The 16,099-nt window shown below is 43.8% G+C and overlaps 1 protein-coding gene across 2 annotated transcripts; it reads right to left on the minus strand.

Moving 5' to 3' along the window:
* Positions 1–2,291: 2,291 nt before the first annotated feature.
* On the minus strand, positions 2,292–13,653 carry ODF3B (outer dense fiber of sperm tails 3B). 2 transcript variants are annotated; one of them, XM_018560733.1, is made up of 7 exons: positions 13,499–13,653; positions 9,366–9,569; positions 9,161–9,262; positions 7,224–7,345; positions 6,974–7,116; positions 3,256–3,263; positions 2,292–2,658 (listed from the first exon to the last, which is right to left on the minus strand). In XM_018560733.1, exons 1-7 carry the CDS (start codon positions 13,605–13,607, stop codon positions 2,576–2,578), a joined length of 771 nt encoding a protein of 256 aa, XP_018416235.1. In that variant the 5' UTR covers positions 13,608–13,653; the 3' UTR covers positions 2,292–2,575. The 2 variants fall into 2 exon arrangements, with proteins under 2 accessions (XP_018416235.1, XP_018416236.1); XM_018560734.1 differs by lacking the exon at positions 3,256–3,263 and having other exon boundaries at positions 2,292–2,668; positions 6,976–7,116.
* Between the last annotated feature and the right edge of the window lie 2,446 nt (positions 13,654–16,099).

Here is a 16,099-nt window from a genome sequence, read left to right on the forward strand (position 1 = left end):
AGTCTATCATATTTGTGAATGGAGCTTGGGAAAAGCATACAGTTAAAAGTTGAAACCGATCATTTTCTTAAAGTGACATTAAACCCCCAGATTTTTTAACATAAAACAATACTGTAATGTGCGCCTTACTGTAATCCATGGTTGTTTCCCTTCTCTTTGCTGCTCTTCCTTTTAAATCCTCATGTCTTCCCATGCTTGGGGAGAACTTCCCTTTTCAGCTCAGGGCCTCTTCCTGTAGTGCTGGCTCAGGTTACAAGCCTATACAAACCTATACACAGACACCGTGTATCCATTCCTGAGACAAGGCAGTCTGCTGCAAAACAGAAGTTCTGCAGAGCATGAGAAGACATGAGGATTTAAAAGGAAGAGCAGCAAAGAGAAGGGGAAACAACCATGGATTACAGTAAGGCACACATTACAGTATTGGTTTATGTTAAAAAATCTGAGGGTTTAATGCCACTTTAACAGTAACAGAGATATTAAATATAATTTATTAGTTGCAGAGAGAAGATATTTCTATTAAGCAGAGCAGACACAAAGAACAGTTCTGGATTTATTATTGTTGGCACGAGAAAAGGCAATACAAGAGAATACACTTTGGGATCACTGGTGTCAAAATGAAAATATTGTCCACAGGCCACTGGAAGGAACAGAAGACAATTTCAGAGGGCGATGGAATGCAGCATTTGCTATATTGTGTTGAGACTTTTGGAATGCAAAATTTATAAATAAGACTTACTGTTCTTATCAATTATTTAGCTATAGGATATTTTTAAGTATTCCAGGCTGATATGATTTACTTTTCATGCTGATAAGCTAAAGTCAGCCTCTTCCTTCTATTTGTTGATCACTGCTTGAAAATGGCACTTGATGCTATAAAGAAACCGCTCTACTTGCTTTTACACAATGACAAATTGCAGTCCAGTGACTCTTGGCCATGGAAAATTGTCCAGTTCTGGTGAATTTTGTCTTTTAAAACATTTAGGGCTGAATCACACTTTTGCACCGTGGTAACCTGGGTATTATCTCAACGTACATTATTTGTGTCAGCACATTGCAGTGCCATTTATATTGAATAGCACCCCAATACGCTAAGCCAACACAGCTCCAATTCACATGTTTTGGGAGAGTGGGGGGGGGGGGGGCACTGCAGTGGAAAAGATGGTGCATGTACATTACTTTTTTGTCAAGGTGCTTTGCTAGTCAATTCAAAATGAATGGGCTGCTCTAATGCAACACACGTTAATGCGTGACATAAAACTTTATAGCAATGCATAAGAATGGCAGAATGTAATGGGTCCTTACTGCTAATTATATTGAACATAAACATAACTTAAAAATGTATTAATTTATGACCCTTTTTTTGCGATTTGTAGCTTATTACCTGTTTACAGCTTTCAGAGGAATAATCGGCTGTTCTTTTTCAGATGTTCTGTATCTTCTTTTGCATTGGAAGATAGATATTCTCCTTTTAACTGATCAGGTATGTTTGCTTGTGTAGCAAGCACACTCTTGTCTTTCATTATACGATTTCAATATGTCAAGTATTGACAGAAAAACTTAATGATGAATATTATTGAGTTCTGCCAGGTAAGCTATTTATCATATTCCTTCATCCATGCTCTCCAGTTTTATATGCTTAAGAGAGTGGGTGGTTGTCACCAGAACCCTGGTTTTAGATGTAGATTTTCTGGACAATGGGCTGGCAGATGCTGCACGCTAAAGCGGGTACTTGGTAATCTCGGGTTGTGACTGTAATGGATAGGACCAGAATTGAAGCCCCACACTGTGTTCAAGCCCAGATACAGGTGTATTCCAATTTTAAAATGTACACACAGCCAACATGTTTTTGGTGCCAAGACACGCCCCCTTCATTGGACATGGAAATGAACTGGTTCTTTTGGTGGTGTGTCGATTGGCACAAATGCTTGTCAGCAAAACCAGCTGTTGACAAGCATTTATGCTAATTTGACACAGACCCCACCGTTGACTGTTTATGTTACCAGAGATTCTTATGCTTTCTATATGGTAAATAAGAGTTTCTTAACCTTTGTTTATCTGGCACAATATGACATTATATACTTAATTCCAAAAGGCATTTTTCAGGAAGAACTGCAAACATTAGTTTGGCACTCCAAAAACAGGTTCTGAGATTCCCCTTAGGTTTCTGACACACAGGCAGTTAAAATAACATAATTTTCCCCCCCCCCAAAATTAATTGTAGTTTAGCTGGTTGATTTTAATTGTTACTAGTAAAACATTGCAAATTTGCACGGTGTACCCTCATCATTTTAGCGAATCTTGTAAGTGTAGTGTGAAATGTGGACTCCATATACTGTAAATTAATTTAAAGACTGAGACATAATTAAACTTATCATATGACCTTCCAGAAGACCACACCACTGTGCAAATCTAGTTGTTGCATTGTACTGTATTGCAGGGCTACTACAACAGGATGTACATTATAGTATCCCTACAGTGTGGAGAATTACACACACAGTCATATATCCTTTTTTAGTTCTTTCTCTGACATTTTCTGAAGGTGGGTCAGTGCTGATACAGTAGTCTTTCCTGCTTAGTCTACTACATCCACAATCAATGGAGCAACGTAATCGGAGTGTCTGATTCCAAAAGAAAACTGGGGGGCTTGAGGTCGAGACACAACCACCTGCGGAGAAAGGACAAACGTCAAACAAACGTGACATTTACTGCTACCATAAAGCAAAGAGCACATACAGTATGTGTGATGTTAAATATGGTACATCCTTCACTTTGCATTTGCAGTACAGTGCTAAAGGTTTGTTTCACTCTTGACTGCAGTTGTCACCATTGTATATTTTATATTCCAGGTAAAATATACCAGACTATAGAACACCCATTGCTAGAAACCCTGATGGTATGTAACATATATATATATTTTATGTTGCATTATTACAAACTAACAGGTTGAATGAGCACTTTTACTTTGTCTTGCAATTAAAGATTGGACACTAGCAAACAAAAAGAGGCAAGCCCAGGATAACCCCCTCCTACTGTCAGTATGCCTCAGTTCTTTGCCAGACATCTTTTCTTCAGCTCTTCTGTTAAGACTACCCTTATAATCATTTTTTTTCTAATCAAGACTCTAGCTGGTCTCCACAATTGCAGCTATCCGTTGCGGCTTTTCCTTAGCATATCCTTTGGCATGCCGTGTCCAGGCCCTGCTGGACTGCACATTGTGGGGCTAGCCTGGAACTGATCTTTGGACACTGGGTTCCATGTAAGGAGTTTCCCAGACTCCATTCTGGTAACACGTTAGTCACTGACCCCTTTCTAGTTCCAGAGCTATTGACATTGCCTTATCACTTGCCCTGTCTCTGATGACTCGCTGAGGAGGCCAAATGGGCATGTGCACTTGTTTCTACCACGGAAAGAGTTAACTCAAAGGGACTGAGAGATGACATCATCTGCTGGGTGGAGTGTTGCATGCATCCCGTGTTCTTTCCTGTCATGCAGTCTCAAGTAAGCATCTTCCAGCTGCTGCTCCTGCTTTCCAAAGTGCCATGTGGAACTATGATATTTAGTCCAGTCCTACTGCCCCCTCACATTGCCTTTGGTCACCTCCAGCCATCTGACCCCCTATCTGCTACCAGCTTTCTGGCCTCGCCTCATACCCTTTGAGGGACATGTCTTTTCAGATGAACTCTTGAGACTATTGTTAAGGATGTTGCATGAGGCAAGAGTACTCGCCTGCGTCAATGTAAGAAGGCTAAGGAATGGTCTACTAAAGCTGGGTATACAGGCTTTAAATTTTGGCAGGTTCTTGATGAACTGGCTGAAATTGGCTGTATGGGTGCCGCTGTTTGTACCCCTGCAATTGACATCCCTTGATCAGCTGATCTAAGGAGCCAGCTGGAAACCGGAGCTAGCAGCCAGCGACCGCTGACAAACGGGATTCGTCCATCAACACTGGTAAGCGTTGATGGAAAAATCTGTTCTATATTTTTTTCATTTAACCCGCTCAGCTTAAGTCTCTCCTCCCTTTTGTTGCTTTAACCAGAGGTATTCACGATTACATCTCTAAAACTTGGTTCTCTGGCCACCTGCATAGTCTGGAGTTGGAAGCTTGCAAAACCCTCTGAAAAGCCTTTATCAGCATTAAGGTGCACCACCACCAGTGGACCCCTGGATAGTTTGCCCTTTAGGCGCTTGGTGTTTCTACAGGGATATGGCTAAACATTTGCCCCCATCTCCCACTTCAGGCCCCCCCAGCATTCTTTTGTCACTGCACAAACTAGCAGACCTGCCCGTGCTCCTGTTGCCCTTGGCCTAGGTCTCATTGTCCCAGCTCCTGTGTCAAAACAGTTTCAGGTATTCTATCACAACCTGATCACCATTCTCTTTCCCAGAGAGAACATATGCCTCCCCTTTGGCCTGTACATCTAAAACGTTTGCATGGTATCCACCAGATATGCCATCCCTTCACCTACCTGGAGGGACTTTCTGGCGTCACGGTGAGCTAGGATGCACACATACAGGTCCCTCCCTGACTGTAAAATCTCGACCTGACTCCCCCTGTGCTCTCCTGGGTACTGGCCCTGTGTTAGCCCAGAGGCATTCTCATGGCATCCTCATTGTGGGATGCTTAAAGGAGAACTATGGGGTTAAGGCTTTTCCCCATAGTTCTCCTTAGGGTAACGGGAGCGTCCTCCAGCTAGCTTCATCCAAAATAGCGTCCTCCAGTCACCCTAGGCTCAGTATACCGCGAGCTGTAGCTCGCGGTATACTGAGACGCCACAGCAGCTCGCGGTATACTAAGACGCCGCAGCTGAAGTGGATCCCGACAATTATGTCTGGATCCACCCAGCTGCATGACTGACAGCTGGCTCTGCCTATCTAGAGGCAGAGCCAGCTGTAAACTTTCTATGAATAAAACAGTCGGCGAAGGTTCTGTTGGACACACAGTTTCCCTTGGTTCTCACTGTGTTTTCAGGAGCCGCTGTTTGGGATTCTTGGAGATAATTCTACTTCCTTTCACCCTCAAGGGATTCTTCCCTTGTAGGCCTTACCTCTGCAAGGTAAAGATCTGACCGGTCAGCCTTTCCAGGCCTGGATTTCCATTGCCCTTTGGGCCTGTGATGAATTCAGGTCATGTGAGGCTTAGGCCTTCGTCTGGACTTAGGCAGTTAAAGGAGAACTATGGGGTCAGTGTTTTTCCCCATAGTTCTCCTTAGGGTATCGGGAGGACACAAACTTCCGCTCATCCAGGACGTCGTTCTTCATTCCCTCTGTCCAAGTGTGCTTTTTCACGCAGAGTTTCTTTTCCTCTGTTGTCTACGATGCAGACTGTGACTATAGCTCTGAGCTACTGACACATTGGGGTTGATTTACTAAAGGCAAATATACTATTCCCTTTACAAGGGAATTTTCACTCTGCAAAGGAACTTTACTTTAGCTTAGTGACTGTGGTGAAAATTTACTTTGCAAAAAAAAAAAGGAAAATGTCAAAATACAATAATTTTGCTTGCACGTGATTGGGTGATAGAAATCAGCAGAGCTTCACCTCGTTCACTAAGCTTAGTAAAAATTCCCTTGCAAAGTGCACAGCTTATTTCCCTTTAGTAACACAACCACTTTTGTGTTGGGCATCCCAGGTGGATCCTGTTGAGTAATTTTTGGTTCTCCTTAGGTGGTTCTGGTTTCAGATCCAAACTGGGTTTTTAGGATCAGTTTCTTGCTTTTCAGTTGGGACTTCTTCATTGATTTGTAAGTGTATGTGGTTCTTCTGGCATCATGCATCAGTTTTCTATGGTCTCTGTTCTCACTTTTTTTTCTACCAGGTGAAGGTTGTGGTCTCATCTGTTGCCAACTTGGATGTAGGTTACTTAAGCAGCTCTTAAGCTGCAGGCAGTCCACAGTTTGCTGTTGTTTTTAGGCTTGTTAGCATTTGTTTGTTGGTTGCCCACCCCTCAGTTGGACTGTATTGGGATGTCCCAAAGGTAAAAGAAAAAGACAAATCCTTTTCTTTGAGTTCATTGAGGAATATAGGCCCCATCACTGTGTATGATTATGCTCTCTGTCCTGCTTGCTATGAAACTAAGCCATGCTGGCAGGAGGAGGAGTTTTGGACTGGCCTATGAATTGTTTTGTCTGCCAGTGTCCAATCCCCCTGTAGGCAGCAGTATAAACTGAAGCTGAAAGACTTCCTGTGCCCCTCAATGGACTCCAAAAAGGATTTTATAGTGAGTACAAAAATCCTATTATTCCTCACCAGTATTAAGAGTAAAATACCATCTGCAACTACTATCTTAAAACACAGCTTACCAATATGCCAAGTTGTTTTTGTGTAAGCAGATCCTATGTTGGTTAAGCAAAAACAAACTGCAGAAAACGATGCAGCACAAAAAAAGGCCTGCCTGATCTAGCACTAAAGTGAATAATGAAAACTGCTGCTTAACAGGAACCTGTAGAACAGAATTATGACAGCTGCCATTCCTGAGACACAGAGTCAGGTGTTACATGAAGTCTAACAATTGTTGGCCTGTCCGTTGCTTGTCCCCACACTGTTTCCCATATTTGACCATGCAATGGTTTAAGATCAGATATTCGACAGGTGTCAACTGTAGAGGACCTCTTACCCCTAACAAGTTGATATGTCAGACACAAAGTATGTAAAGCTAAATAATAGGAAATAAAAACTTCATAACTAACTCTCTATGTTGTAATAAATATTAAATACAGAATAATGAAATTATATTTCTTAAACTTACACAAAACAAAGCAAGACACTGAACTACAGCATGCAATAGACTAAAGCCTCACTTTTGCTTAAACACAGAGTACACTTGCATTTTTGTCTACTCTTTAACAGCAGTACACATACTAAAAACACACTTTACATGTGCAAATTATTCTTAGGATGTGCTGCTGATACAGAATACTGATTCCATTGTAGTTTATAGTTTACTCTCAGTGCCATTAAAAAATAAATCTTACCCTTTCTGGGCTATAGGCTCCTGGACCTGGTTTCTGTGTGGTGTCTCCAGGCAGGGAATTTCTGGCGGTCATACTGTACTGGGGAGGTTTATATTTATATGATGATGGATCAACAACGCGGTAGGTTCCAGGTCCTGGCGTCTGATATTGGAGAGGTTACACAGATATTTGTAGACAATAGAAGTAAGTAAAATGTAGCTTGAAGATGAAAGGGATATTAATACAGCCAGGACAATAAGACTGCTTACTTTTTGCAGATCTTCATGGAAGCTTCCGATCTTGCTTCGTCCAGTCATAGAGTAGTTCGGTGCTGACGATCTGCTAACAATTTTTGGCCCAAGCACAGATGGAAGCAAATATGCTGCTGGACCTAATATACATAAAATATAACCTTTGTGGCAAATAGCTCCAGAAAGTACAAGGTATAGTCTGGGACAGCAGGTACCTGCAGCCCAGGCTGGGGTTTATGGTTTGGTAAAAGGGTTTCAGAGAAAAAAAACCTTGGGTAGGAGTCTGGATACCTGTACTTTGAGGGAACTGGAGTCCGGCAAGGGAAAGAGTGGTTTCCCCAACCTCCATAATGTCCACTTAATCCTAGGTTTTGTCTAAGGTGTCTCATTAAAAGGCGGGTAGTCCTAAACTGCGGGATAAAGCTAAAACAATGTTAGCTTCTGTCTGTGAGATGAACATTCTTGGGAGCCTAGACACAGTCTTTGTCTGTGAAGCTAAGGGCCATGTCACACTCCGCAAGATTGCTGAACTTGGCGAAAAAATATTCACCTGTTTCCACAGTGTTGCTCTCTTACAAACAGGTTGCCACCCCTCCTTGGTGTACTGGTAAGGAGTTATATGATTTACCATGCACCAATTGTTACTGTCAGTGATGTCACAGACAACCTTGGGAGAATACCTCCCTAGAGTTCTCTATGTACTTTCAACCATTTCATGCCTGATATCCCCTTAACTTCTTAGCAGGAGGGGATCCTAGCCAGTATAGACAAATTGGGACCTTACTGGATGCCCTGTAAGTTACATTTCAAAAAAATTAATTACTTTTTATTTTGTTTTTATTGTTAACGATGTCATACCTATGCACTGTAGCTGGTATGTTAGGTCAGAAAAACCAGTTCATGCAAGGCAGATAGGTTGCACATAAGACCAGAAGAGCCCTCAGCCTCTCAGAACTGGACATGAGTGCTTTGGTAGGGGTTCCTTATATATTACCACTCTGCATGTCTTTACATTGGGATGGTATCAGCATAGCTGGGATTGCATGCACAATGCCACCTTGTCATGGGCATACCAGTCCTCATGGCTGGTGTGCTGGACTATTAGAATAAGGGAGCAATTTTATAAATAAAAAAAAATTAAATGAACCCTCCAAGGGATGAAAATACACAGTGCAAGTAGCACATTCACCGATCAGACATCTTCCAGGTTCAATGTGTGCATAATGTGGAAACTGCTCTCCTTGTAACGAAAGTAAAACCTTTCCCGGTAAGACTGAGTAAATCTAACAAGTCAACCAGTCTGGAGGCAAGGTAAGTAGCTGTTTTTATTGCTAAATCTACAGAATGCATTTTGGCTTTTCCGACCTGTCAATTACATGGTTTAATGTGGAACCCCAGCTAAAAGTAAAGTGGGGAACAGTTAGTGAGGCTTTTGTTGCTGTATGTATCCCACTAAAGGCGGTTCACTCTCACTTTCTGTTTTTGGGACAGATAGTAAAAAGATATCCAAAATGTTGCAGTTGTCACTGCAAAAGTGCAGAAGTGGAGAGGAAATCTCCCACCAGGGACACCTGCTCCAGTGACAATTGTTAAACATGGAGTGTTCTTACTCTTCCTCTTGTGACCCTGGGACACAATATACAGCACACAAATCTTGAACAGGTTTAAAAGGTTCTGACCCTTCCCTACTTCATCCAAAAAAGAAATTGACTTGAGTTCCAATTCAAGAACATGTGGTGCATCTGGTGGTGTTTATTTGGATGAATGGTCTTTGACCTCTTTGTTCAAATAGTGTGTTCTTCATAGTTGTCTCTGCAATGGTATTACATGTTTCAAATATTTTGTCATCCCCCAATACCTCCAGTGTTCTAACAGGCACACTTTTCCCAATTGGCATTTCAAGGATTTTTTAACTAACATTTTTAGAATTTAAACGTCACACATTTAGCACTTACCTGGTGTTTGGTCATTGCTAAATGTCTTTGTTCTTGCCCCTAGTGAATATATTGGAGCTGAGTGATAAGCAGTTTTCCCAGTATGCTCTGGATAGTAAGTACCTGTGTAAAGACACGCACACAAAGGAGAATTTGGATGATTTATAACACAAAACCTCTATCACAAACTGGGTGTTTTAATGCACAGAACATATCTTGTTAATACCTGGTCCTGGAGTTTTGAAAGTATTTAGATCCCTGGGTCTTCCATAGAGTGAATATGCTGGAGTGCCATCTTTGCCTCTCATGGTCATATTAGCTGGCACCAGATACCCTGGTCCTGGGGAGCAGTCATCAACAAACATGAAACGGCGACTACCGAAGCTGTATGCAGGTGCTCTGTATTTACTAGCATCATGCTCTATGTAACCTGCAAAAAGATCCATTCTGTAACTGAAAGCAGTTTTAGGGAGAGTATTCACTTCCTTATCATTGGAACATCATATCTATTCAAAACCACAAACCAATGTGCCAGTAATACAGGCACATGTCCTCCTTGCAATCACACATTTTATTACATAATATATAATACACTATAATATATAATATCATATTTGTGTTCTTAGAGTTAGATACACTAATGATTTTTTAAATAAAAACCTAACTGCATTGGGACGCTTATGAGCTTATGCCTGTTTCTAACAGACTTTTTCAATTCCTGCTAAATACAGTACCTGGTGATCCTGCCAGCCCTCCATCTCTATTTTTCATCCTGACCACGCCAAGCATGGAAGCAGATCCGTGCTGGCATGGTCAGTTTGCAGACCCCTGCTTCCATCTTTGAGATACAGGGCGCCATGCCAATTCATGGCGTTCCAGTATCTCTCATGGTCAGATTAGCGGCCATGTCCCCAGAAGCCTTGCTGTCAGAACATCAATTGGAACCCCGCTGCGTGACAAAAGAACATAGCCACCCTCTTTGGAAAGTGACATGCCCCCCGATACAGGACGGAGGACAATACAGGAAGCTTTGTCACCGTAAAATAAAACTTAAAAAAAAGGTAGTATGGCGGTAGCCCTCCGTCACAACTCGGCATTCCAATGCTTGTTAGTGGGCCCTCATAGATCTAAACATGCTTTGTTTGCAGACGACCTTTTGCTCTATGTCACCCAACCCCATGTTACTATGCTCGTCATTCTAAGGGAGTTCGAGCGGTTCGGGGGTCTGAGTAATTTTTGAGTTAACATCTCTAAATCAGAGATCCTCAATGTTTCTTTGGGGGTCGAGGATCTTCAACTCCTAACCAGCAACTTCTCCTTCCGCCTTTGCCCTGTTTCTTTGAAATACCTGGGAGTCCGTCTCCCTATGAACCTAGCTGATCTATACTCCCTTAATTTCTGCCCCTTACTTGAGGGAATATCCCGCGACCTGACGGCATACGACCGTAAACTCCTATCTTGGCTGGCCCAGATCAACGTGCTCAAAATGGACATCGTCCCGAAGTTCCTTTACTTATTTCAGACGCTACCCATCACCCTCCCTACAATTTACTGGAGACGTGTTCAACAGACATTCACTAAATTTGTGTGGGGCTCTTCTCGCCCCAGGCTTAGCTACAAAACACTGGCCATGCCGAAACCCAGAGGGGGAGCTAGTGCACCGGACATCTTCCTCTACTATGCCTCGGCGGTGTTGGTCCGCATTGTAGACTGGTTCCACCGGGCTGGGGACAAACAATGGGTGCATCTGGAGGCGACCCTCACAGCGGCTGATCTATTGGCCTTGCCCTGGATACCGTCTGACTCCAGGGTCCGGCCCCCCACGTTTCCTCTTTTGACCTCACACACCCTGAAGCTGTGGGATCGATACGTCGCTCGCTTGGGCATCTCATCTTATCTGGGTCCGATGACGCCACTCTTCGGTAATCCGGCTTTTCCTCCAGCATTGACAGAATCTGCATTGGGGCGGTGGGACAGAACAATCCACCGTCGTTTGATCTCAGCCCTGAGGGCCCTGCCCAGGGAACCCGATGGGTCCTCCGGAACAACACGGGAACTTGGTTAGCGGAGGGGCAGTTCCGCTCATTTGTTGCCTCCTTCCACACGACGGAATGCTTCCAGGCGGATCCCACTGCCTTTGACTCTCTATTATTGGCTTCCGTGCCTCCAACACACACGGTATCTCTTATTTACTCTGTCCTCTCTGCCGCGACATCCCCTACTCTACCGGCCTACACATCTGTGTGGGAACGGGAGATGGGGGTCTCAGTGACGGAGGCTGAGTGGGGCCGGTCATTCGTGCTTACCCACTCCCTGTCTATTGCCAGTAAGGCCCATGAGAAGAACTTGAAAATCCTGACTAGATGGTGCAGGTGTCCGGCGATCCTCCACCGTATTTACCCAGCCACCTCGGATTCGTGTTGGCGTTGCGGGGAACCCATGGGTCACATGACGCACATCTGGTGGAGCTGTCGTATGCTTCAGGAGTTCTGGCAGGGGATTCTGGGAATTTACCTCAGAGTGACGGGTACTACAGTGGCTAATGACCCTAAGATACTGCTGCTCTCGATGCTCCCCGGGTCCCTGAAGTCGGCAAAAAGAGGCCTCCTGCGACACTTTCTCACGGCTGCTCGGGCAGTTATTCCGCGACACTGGCGTACACCGGTGGTACCCACTCTCACTGAATGGGTTGTGGAAATGGACCGCATAGCCGATCTGGAGGACCTCTTGGCGGGGGAGCGTGGAAATGGTCCTGGATATGTACACACCTGGTCTGCCTGGCTCTTATTTAGGACATCGGCTGCTTTTCCGGCAGCGGTCTCCCCTTGACTCCCTGGTATCCTGAGGTAGCTGGATTTCCTGATGGAGAGTGGGCACCCCTCCCCCCCCCCCCTTTTTTCTTTCTCCCACTCGCCTTCTTAATCCTATCCTCCTTTCTGAGCTTCTCCTATGGCTGGTCTATCCCTCCTACCCCCCTGCTTTCCCATTCTCCTGTACCCTTCCTCTCATTAGGGGCTCCACTCTGGTTGACTCCTGCCTCCTATCTGACTCCCATATCACATGTTCTGCTGCACAGGAACCTTCTACTCAAGCTCTCGCTATAGTGACAACGCTTGTTGGCTGTCGTATATATGCATGGCCTTAAAGCTTTTGAGTGGGGGCGCTTACGGAGTGTACTTTGTTGACAGGCTAGCTCCCTGAATGTAATGCCGTTTGCACTCCATGCCAAACTATCTGTAGCTACTGACTGTGTGGCCTGCATTCTTACCCCCTGTCTGGGTCAGATGAGGGAAGAACCATCACTGCCCCGTGACATCCCTCTCCAGGAGTACCCCATCCCCTCCCCTATTGTATTTGTTGTAATGCTTATAACTACTTTATCACATGTATGCATGTTTCCTTTGTTTTGTTATGAAAATCTCTAATAAAATCTGATTGCACCAAAAAAAAGGTAGTAAATGGCGCTATTATTCAAAAATGTATGTGCTTTTGGTATAGCAATATTTACTGTATTAACCTATTATTTATTTAACGGTCGTTCCCAGATTACGCAAAAGGCTAGGGATTTGTAGGTTTGAGAGGTTATAGGGGGTAAAACAAAGTCCACATATTATAGGAACTTATATTTCTGGGTCTACTGATCTTTGATATGCATTAATTTTTTTCAAAGGTATTGATATGCATGTTTTAAAGGAGAATTATGGGGAGAGTGAAATACACTCCTCCCAATAATTAGAGCCAATGGGTGACACTGCAGCTGTCACATGTCAGCTCTATAGATAAAAAACTGAGCGATCACACACTGCTGATCACTCAGTTCCCGATCTTCCCCCTGGAGAGAGCGGTGACTGTTGCCCCCTCCCCTCTCCGTTCCTTCAGTGCTGACTGGAGGGCTGGACAGGGGAGGGAGCGGGCACAGTTGGCTCTGCCTCTAGAGAAGCAGAGTCAGCTGTCAATAAGGTGGCAGGGTGGATCCCGACAATATTGTCAGGATCTTCCCCGGTTGCAGCGCATCTCCGCACTGTCAGCACATAGCAGGCAATCGCCCGCTACATGCTGGGTTTTGGGTCACAGGAGGACACAGTAAATGTATTCCTTTGACCCTAAAGAGAACTATGGCCAAAAAAGGTTGGGCCATAGTTCTCTTTTAAATTAATATTTATTTTTTCTTTTGCCTTTACTAAGCATATATTCAGTTTACAATTGTCTGCCCTAGCATCAAACAGGTGATTGCAAAAGAAGGAATTTTCAGTGTGTTTGTCTCTCCTTTTTCCCCGCTATTTAAACAGACACATAAACAACACATACTGCACAAGTTTTCACAAGACCTGACCGTCCCCGTCAGGCTTCAGCATTTACCTGTGTTCCCTGGCAGTGCGTATTTAGGTCCTGGGCTGCTGTACAGAGCTGCAATTGGCCCCCGTGGTCTGTGGGGCCTCCAGGTTCCAATATGAACTTCGGCCGTCATAGTGAGCTTGTGTTTGGAATGTCAGAAACCATGCACAAGGACCGGGTATGACTACAGGGAAAGAAAAAAAATGTATTGATTAACTATATTACAGTAGACAAATACATAGTAGATACAGAGAGTGTCTAATTCATTGTGTTCATTCTCATCTGATAGTCAAGACTGGTTAGATAATGTAATGTATGATCACAATTTTTTGGGGTCCCTTTAACAAGTTGCAATAACTGTCATTTGTTTCTTAATCCATGATCAGTCACATATATCAGTGGCAGAGACAGATACATGGAATATGTTGCTACATTGAATTAAAGGAGTTAAGTTTCAGCATATCCTATCCTGTTATAACATCAGCATTGTAATAGGAATACATACTAGAGTTGCTTTGTATAATGCAATCAAAGCTTACTTGAAAAAATCCCTTTTATGTAGTGATCGCTGCCATCTGTCTACCCATCACTTCCATCACCTTCCTGGATTCCCAGTGTGCATTGCATCTCTTTCCCTGCTGTTTCATGTGATGCAATCTTGATCTCTCAAAACTACATATCCCATCTTGCATTGCTTCCAGCCAGCAATGATAATGTTACACTGTTCAGGCATTGAGTTGTATTTCAGAAGGCAGGTTGTGTGAGAGTGGTGACACAAGGAAGTGCATATTCAGGGGGCTGAGTGAAATTGTGTCAATGCATTGAGGAAGTATATCCTATTCACATCTTCAATACGTTTACAAACTTCTCCATTGATATGGTTATTAGGAGTGGGATAGATCTTCTGGAAATATAATATAGAACTACATATTTAGTTTTAGATTTCGACCATAGATACCCTGTAATGTAAGTGCACATTAGTGTCGAACTTTGTAGTTAACCTCTTGCCGTCCGCCCGTAGTAAAAAAACGGACGGACGGCACTGCAGCATCTGCGGGTTGCCGTCTCCAGACGGCAATTTTTTTCTGCTCGCGCGCGCCCCCTAGCGGGCACGCACGGGCAGAAAAGACCCGCTAAATGCACACACCCGTTACCGGGTGTTTCACATATAGGCGATCGGCGGGTCCATAGCCCGCCGACAGGAAACGCACCTGCACTTGAGGTGAGCGTAGGGGGGCGTACTGCTGCGTAGTCCCATAGAGAAGTACGGGGGCTGCATGCTAATCACACTAATCACGATGTGAAACAGGCCGTTATAAAGACGAATGTTTTCATGAGCTCCAATATTGAATACACAGGACACATCTTGTGTAGATTCTGTTATTTGTGTCACCCTGAGTATAAACACACATGGAAGAAATGTTCAATCAGACAGTGTGTAAAGTCAGAGATGTGAGTACTCACGGGTGCTTGATTGTATCAGGACGGTTTGTCTCAAACAGGTTCAGACTTTGCACTGTGTACTGCTCTGCAAGATTTGGGATGAAAACAAGCCTGTATTGTTGATTTGGAGTCCTCAGGAACTTAGAGAGCTTTCATGTTTATTTATTCATTTTTGTACTACATTTTTGACTCCCCGACCCTCATTTATACTGTACTGCGATTTGATCTTCTTTGATCACTTCATTCTCTGTTCTCAGGTTTTATTAAACAGTAGAGGGTTGGTCTTTAGAGAGTCATTTGAAGCTTATATGCTTCTTCTTTTAACCCTTCACAGGGGTTAATTAAATTTGGGTCTGGTACTCTGGGTATAAATCTCCTGTTTTTCACTATGGTAAGGCTATCCATACACATTTCATCTGAACTTGTTAGAATCAGTCGATTCCCCCATTCATGCTAAATGGCATGGGCGGAGGACTCTCGGCTGCTGGCTAAGCCAAGATGAAAAGCACAGGAACATGACCTCAAACTAGCAGGAGCAAAGTTCAAAACTAACCTTAGAAAGTCTTTTATTAAAAGAGTAGTTGATGCCGATAAGACTTCCAGCAGGGGTAGTGAGTCAGTCAACAGTAAGTGAATGTAAAAATGCCTGGGACAGACCTAGATCTATAGGCAAAAAGGTTAAAAAAAAAATAGCATAAAACAAGCTAAACCCGAACACCCACAAAAAATCAAAAGGGGCAGACTCAAACGACCACTTGGTATTTTTCTGTGGTACTGCACGTTAATTGGCGATCAATCGGTGACCCACCAAGGGGTAATGACTTGCAGTGGATGTACTGGCCTTGGAGGCTGGGACATCCACTGTCAGCCAGCCATAACCGATCACAGGTCAGGTGACCGTGGGCCGGACAGGCAAAGGGCTGGATATGGTCCATGGGCCCAGATCTTGCCTGCGGTGTACATTGCCAGGTGGCAGTTGGGCCCGGTCTCCCTAGCTGTAGCAGGGACTTTTTACATGCCCCCGGCACATACTGTTCATTGAGCAGAGCCCACACACCTTCCATCATCATTGTCCACATCCAGAGAAAATAAGACACTGTCTTATCCTGTTTTTATTTGGCTCACAAAAACACACTAGGTCTTATTTTCGGGGTAGGTCTTCTTCTTTTTTTTTTTTAATGT

This window comes from Nanorana parkeri, unplaced genomic scaffold (assembly GCF_000935625.1).
Source record: "Nanorana parkeri isolate BGI_ZX_2015 unplaced genomic scaffold, ASM93562v1 scaffold476, whole genome shotgun sequence".
NCBI classification, from domain to species: Eukaryota; Metazoa; Chordata; class Amphibia; order Anura; family Dicroglossidae; genus Nanorana; species Nanorana parkeri.

What these genes read in the sequence shown, in the direction of transcription:
- ODF3B (XM_018560734.1), bottom strand. Translation starts at nt 13,607, where the DNA reads ATGACGGCCGAAGTTCATATTGGAACCTGGAGGCCCCACAGACCACGG. An exon ending in TTTCAAAACTCCAGGACCAG is followed by an intron (nt 9,263 to 9,365) that starts GTATTAACAAGA and finishes GTCTTTACACAG; the next exon opens with GTACTTACTATCCAGAGCAT. An exon ending in GAGCCTATAGCCCAGAAAGG is followed by an intron (nt 2,669 to 6,975) that starts GTAAGATTTATT and finishes CTTTCTCCGCAG; the next exon opens with GTGGTTGTGTCTCGACCTCA.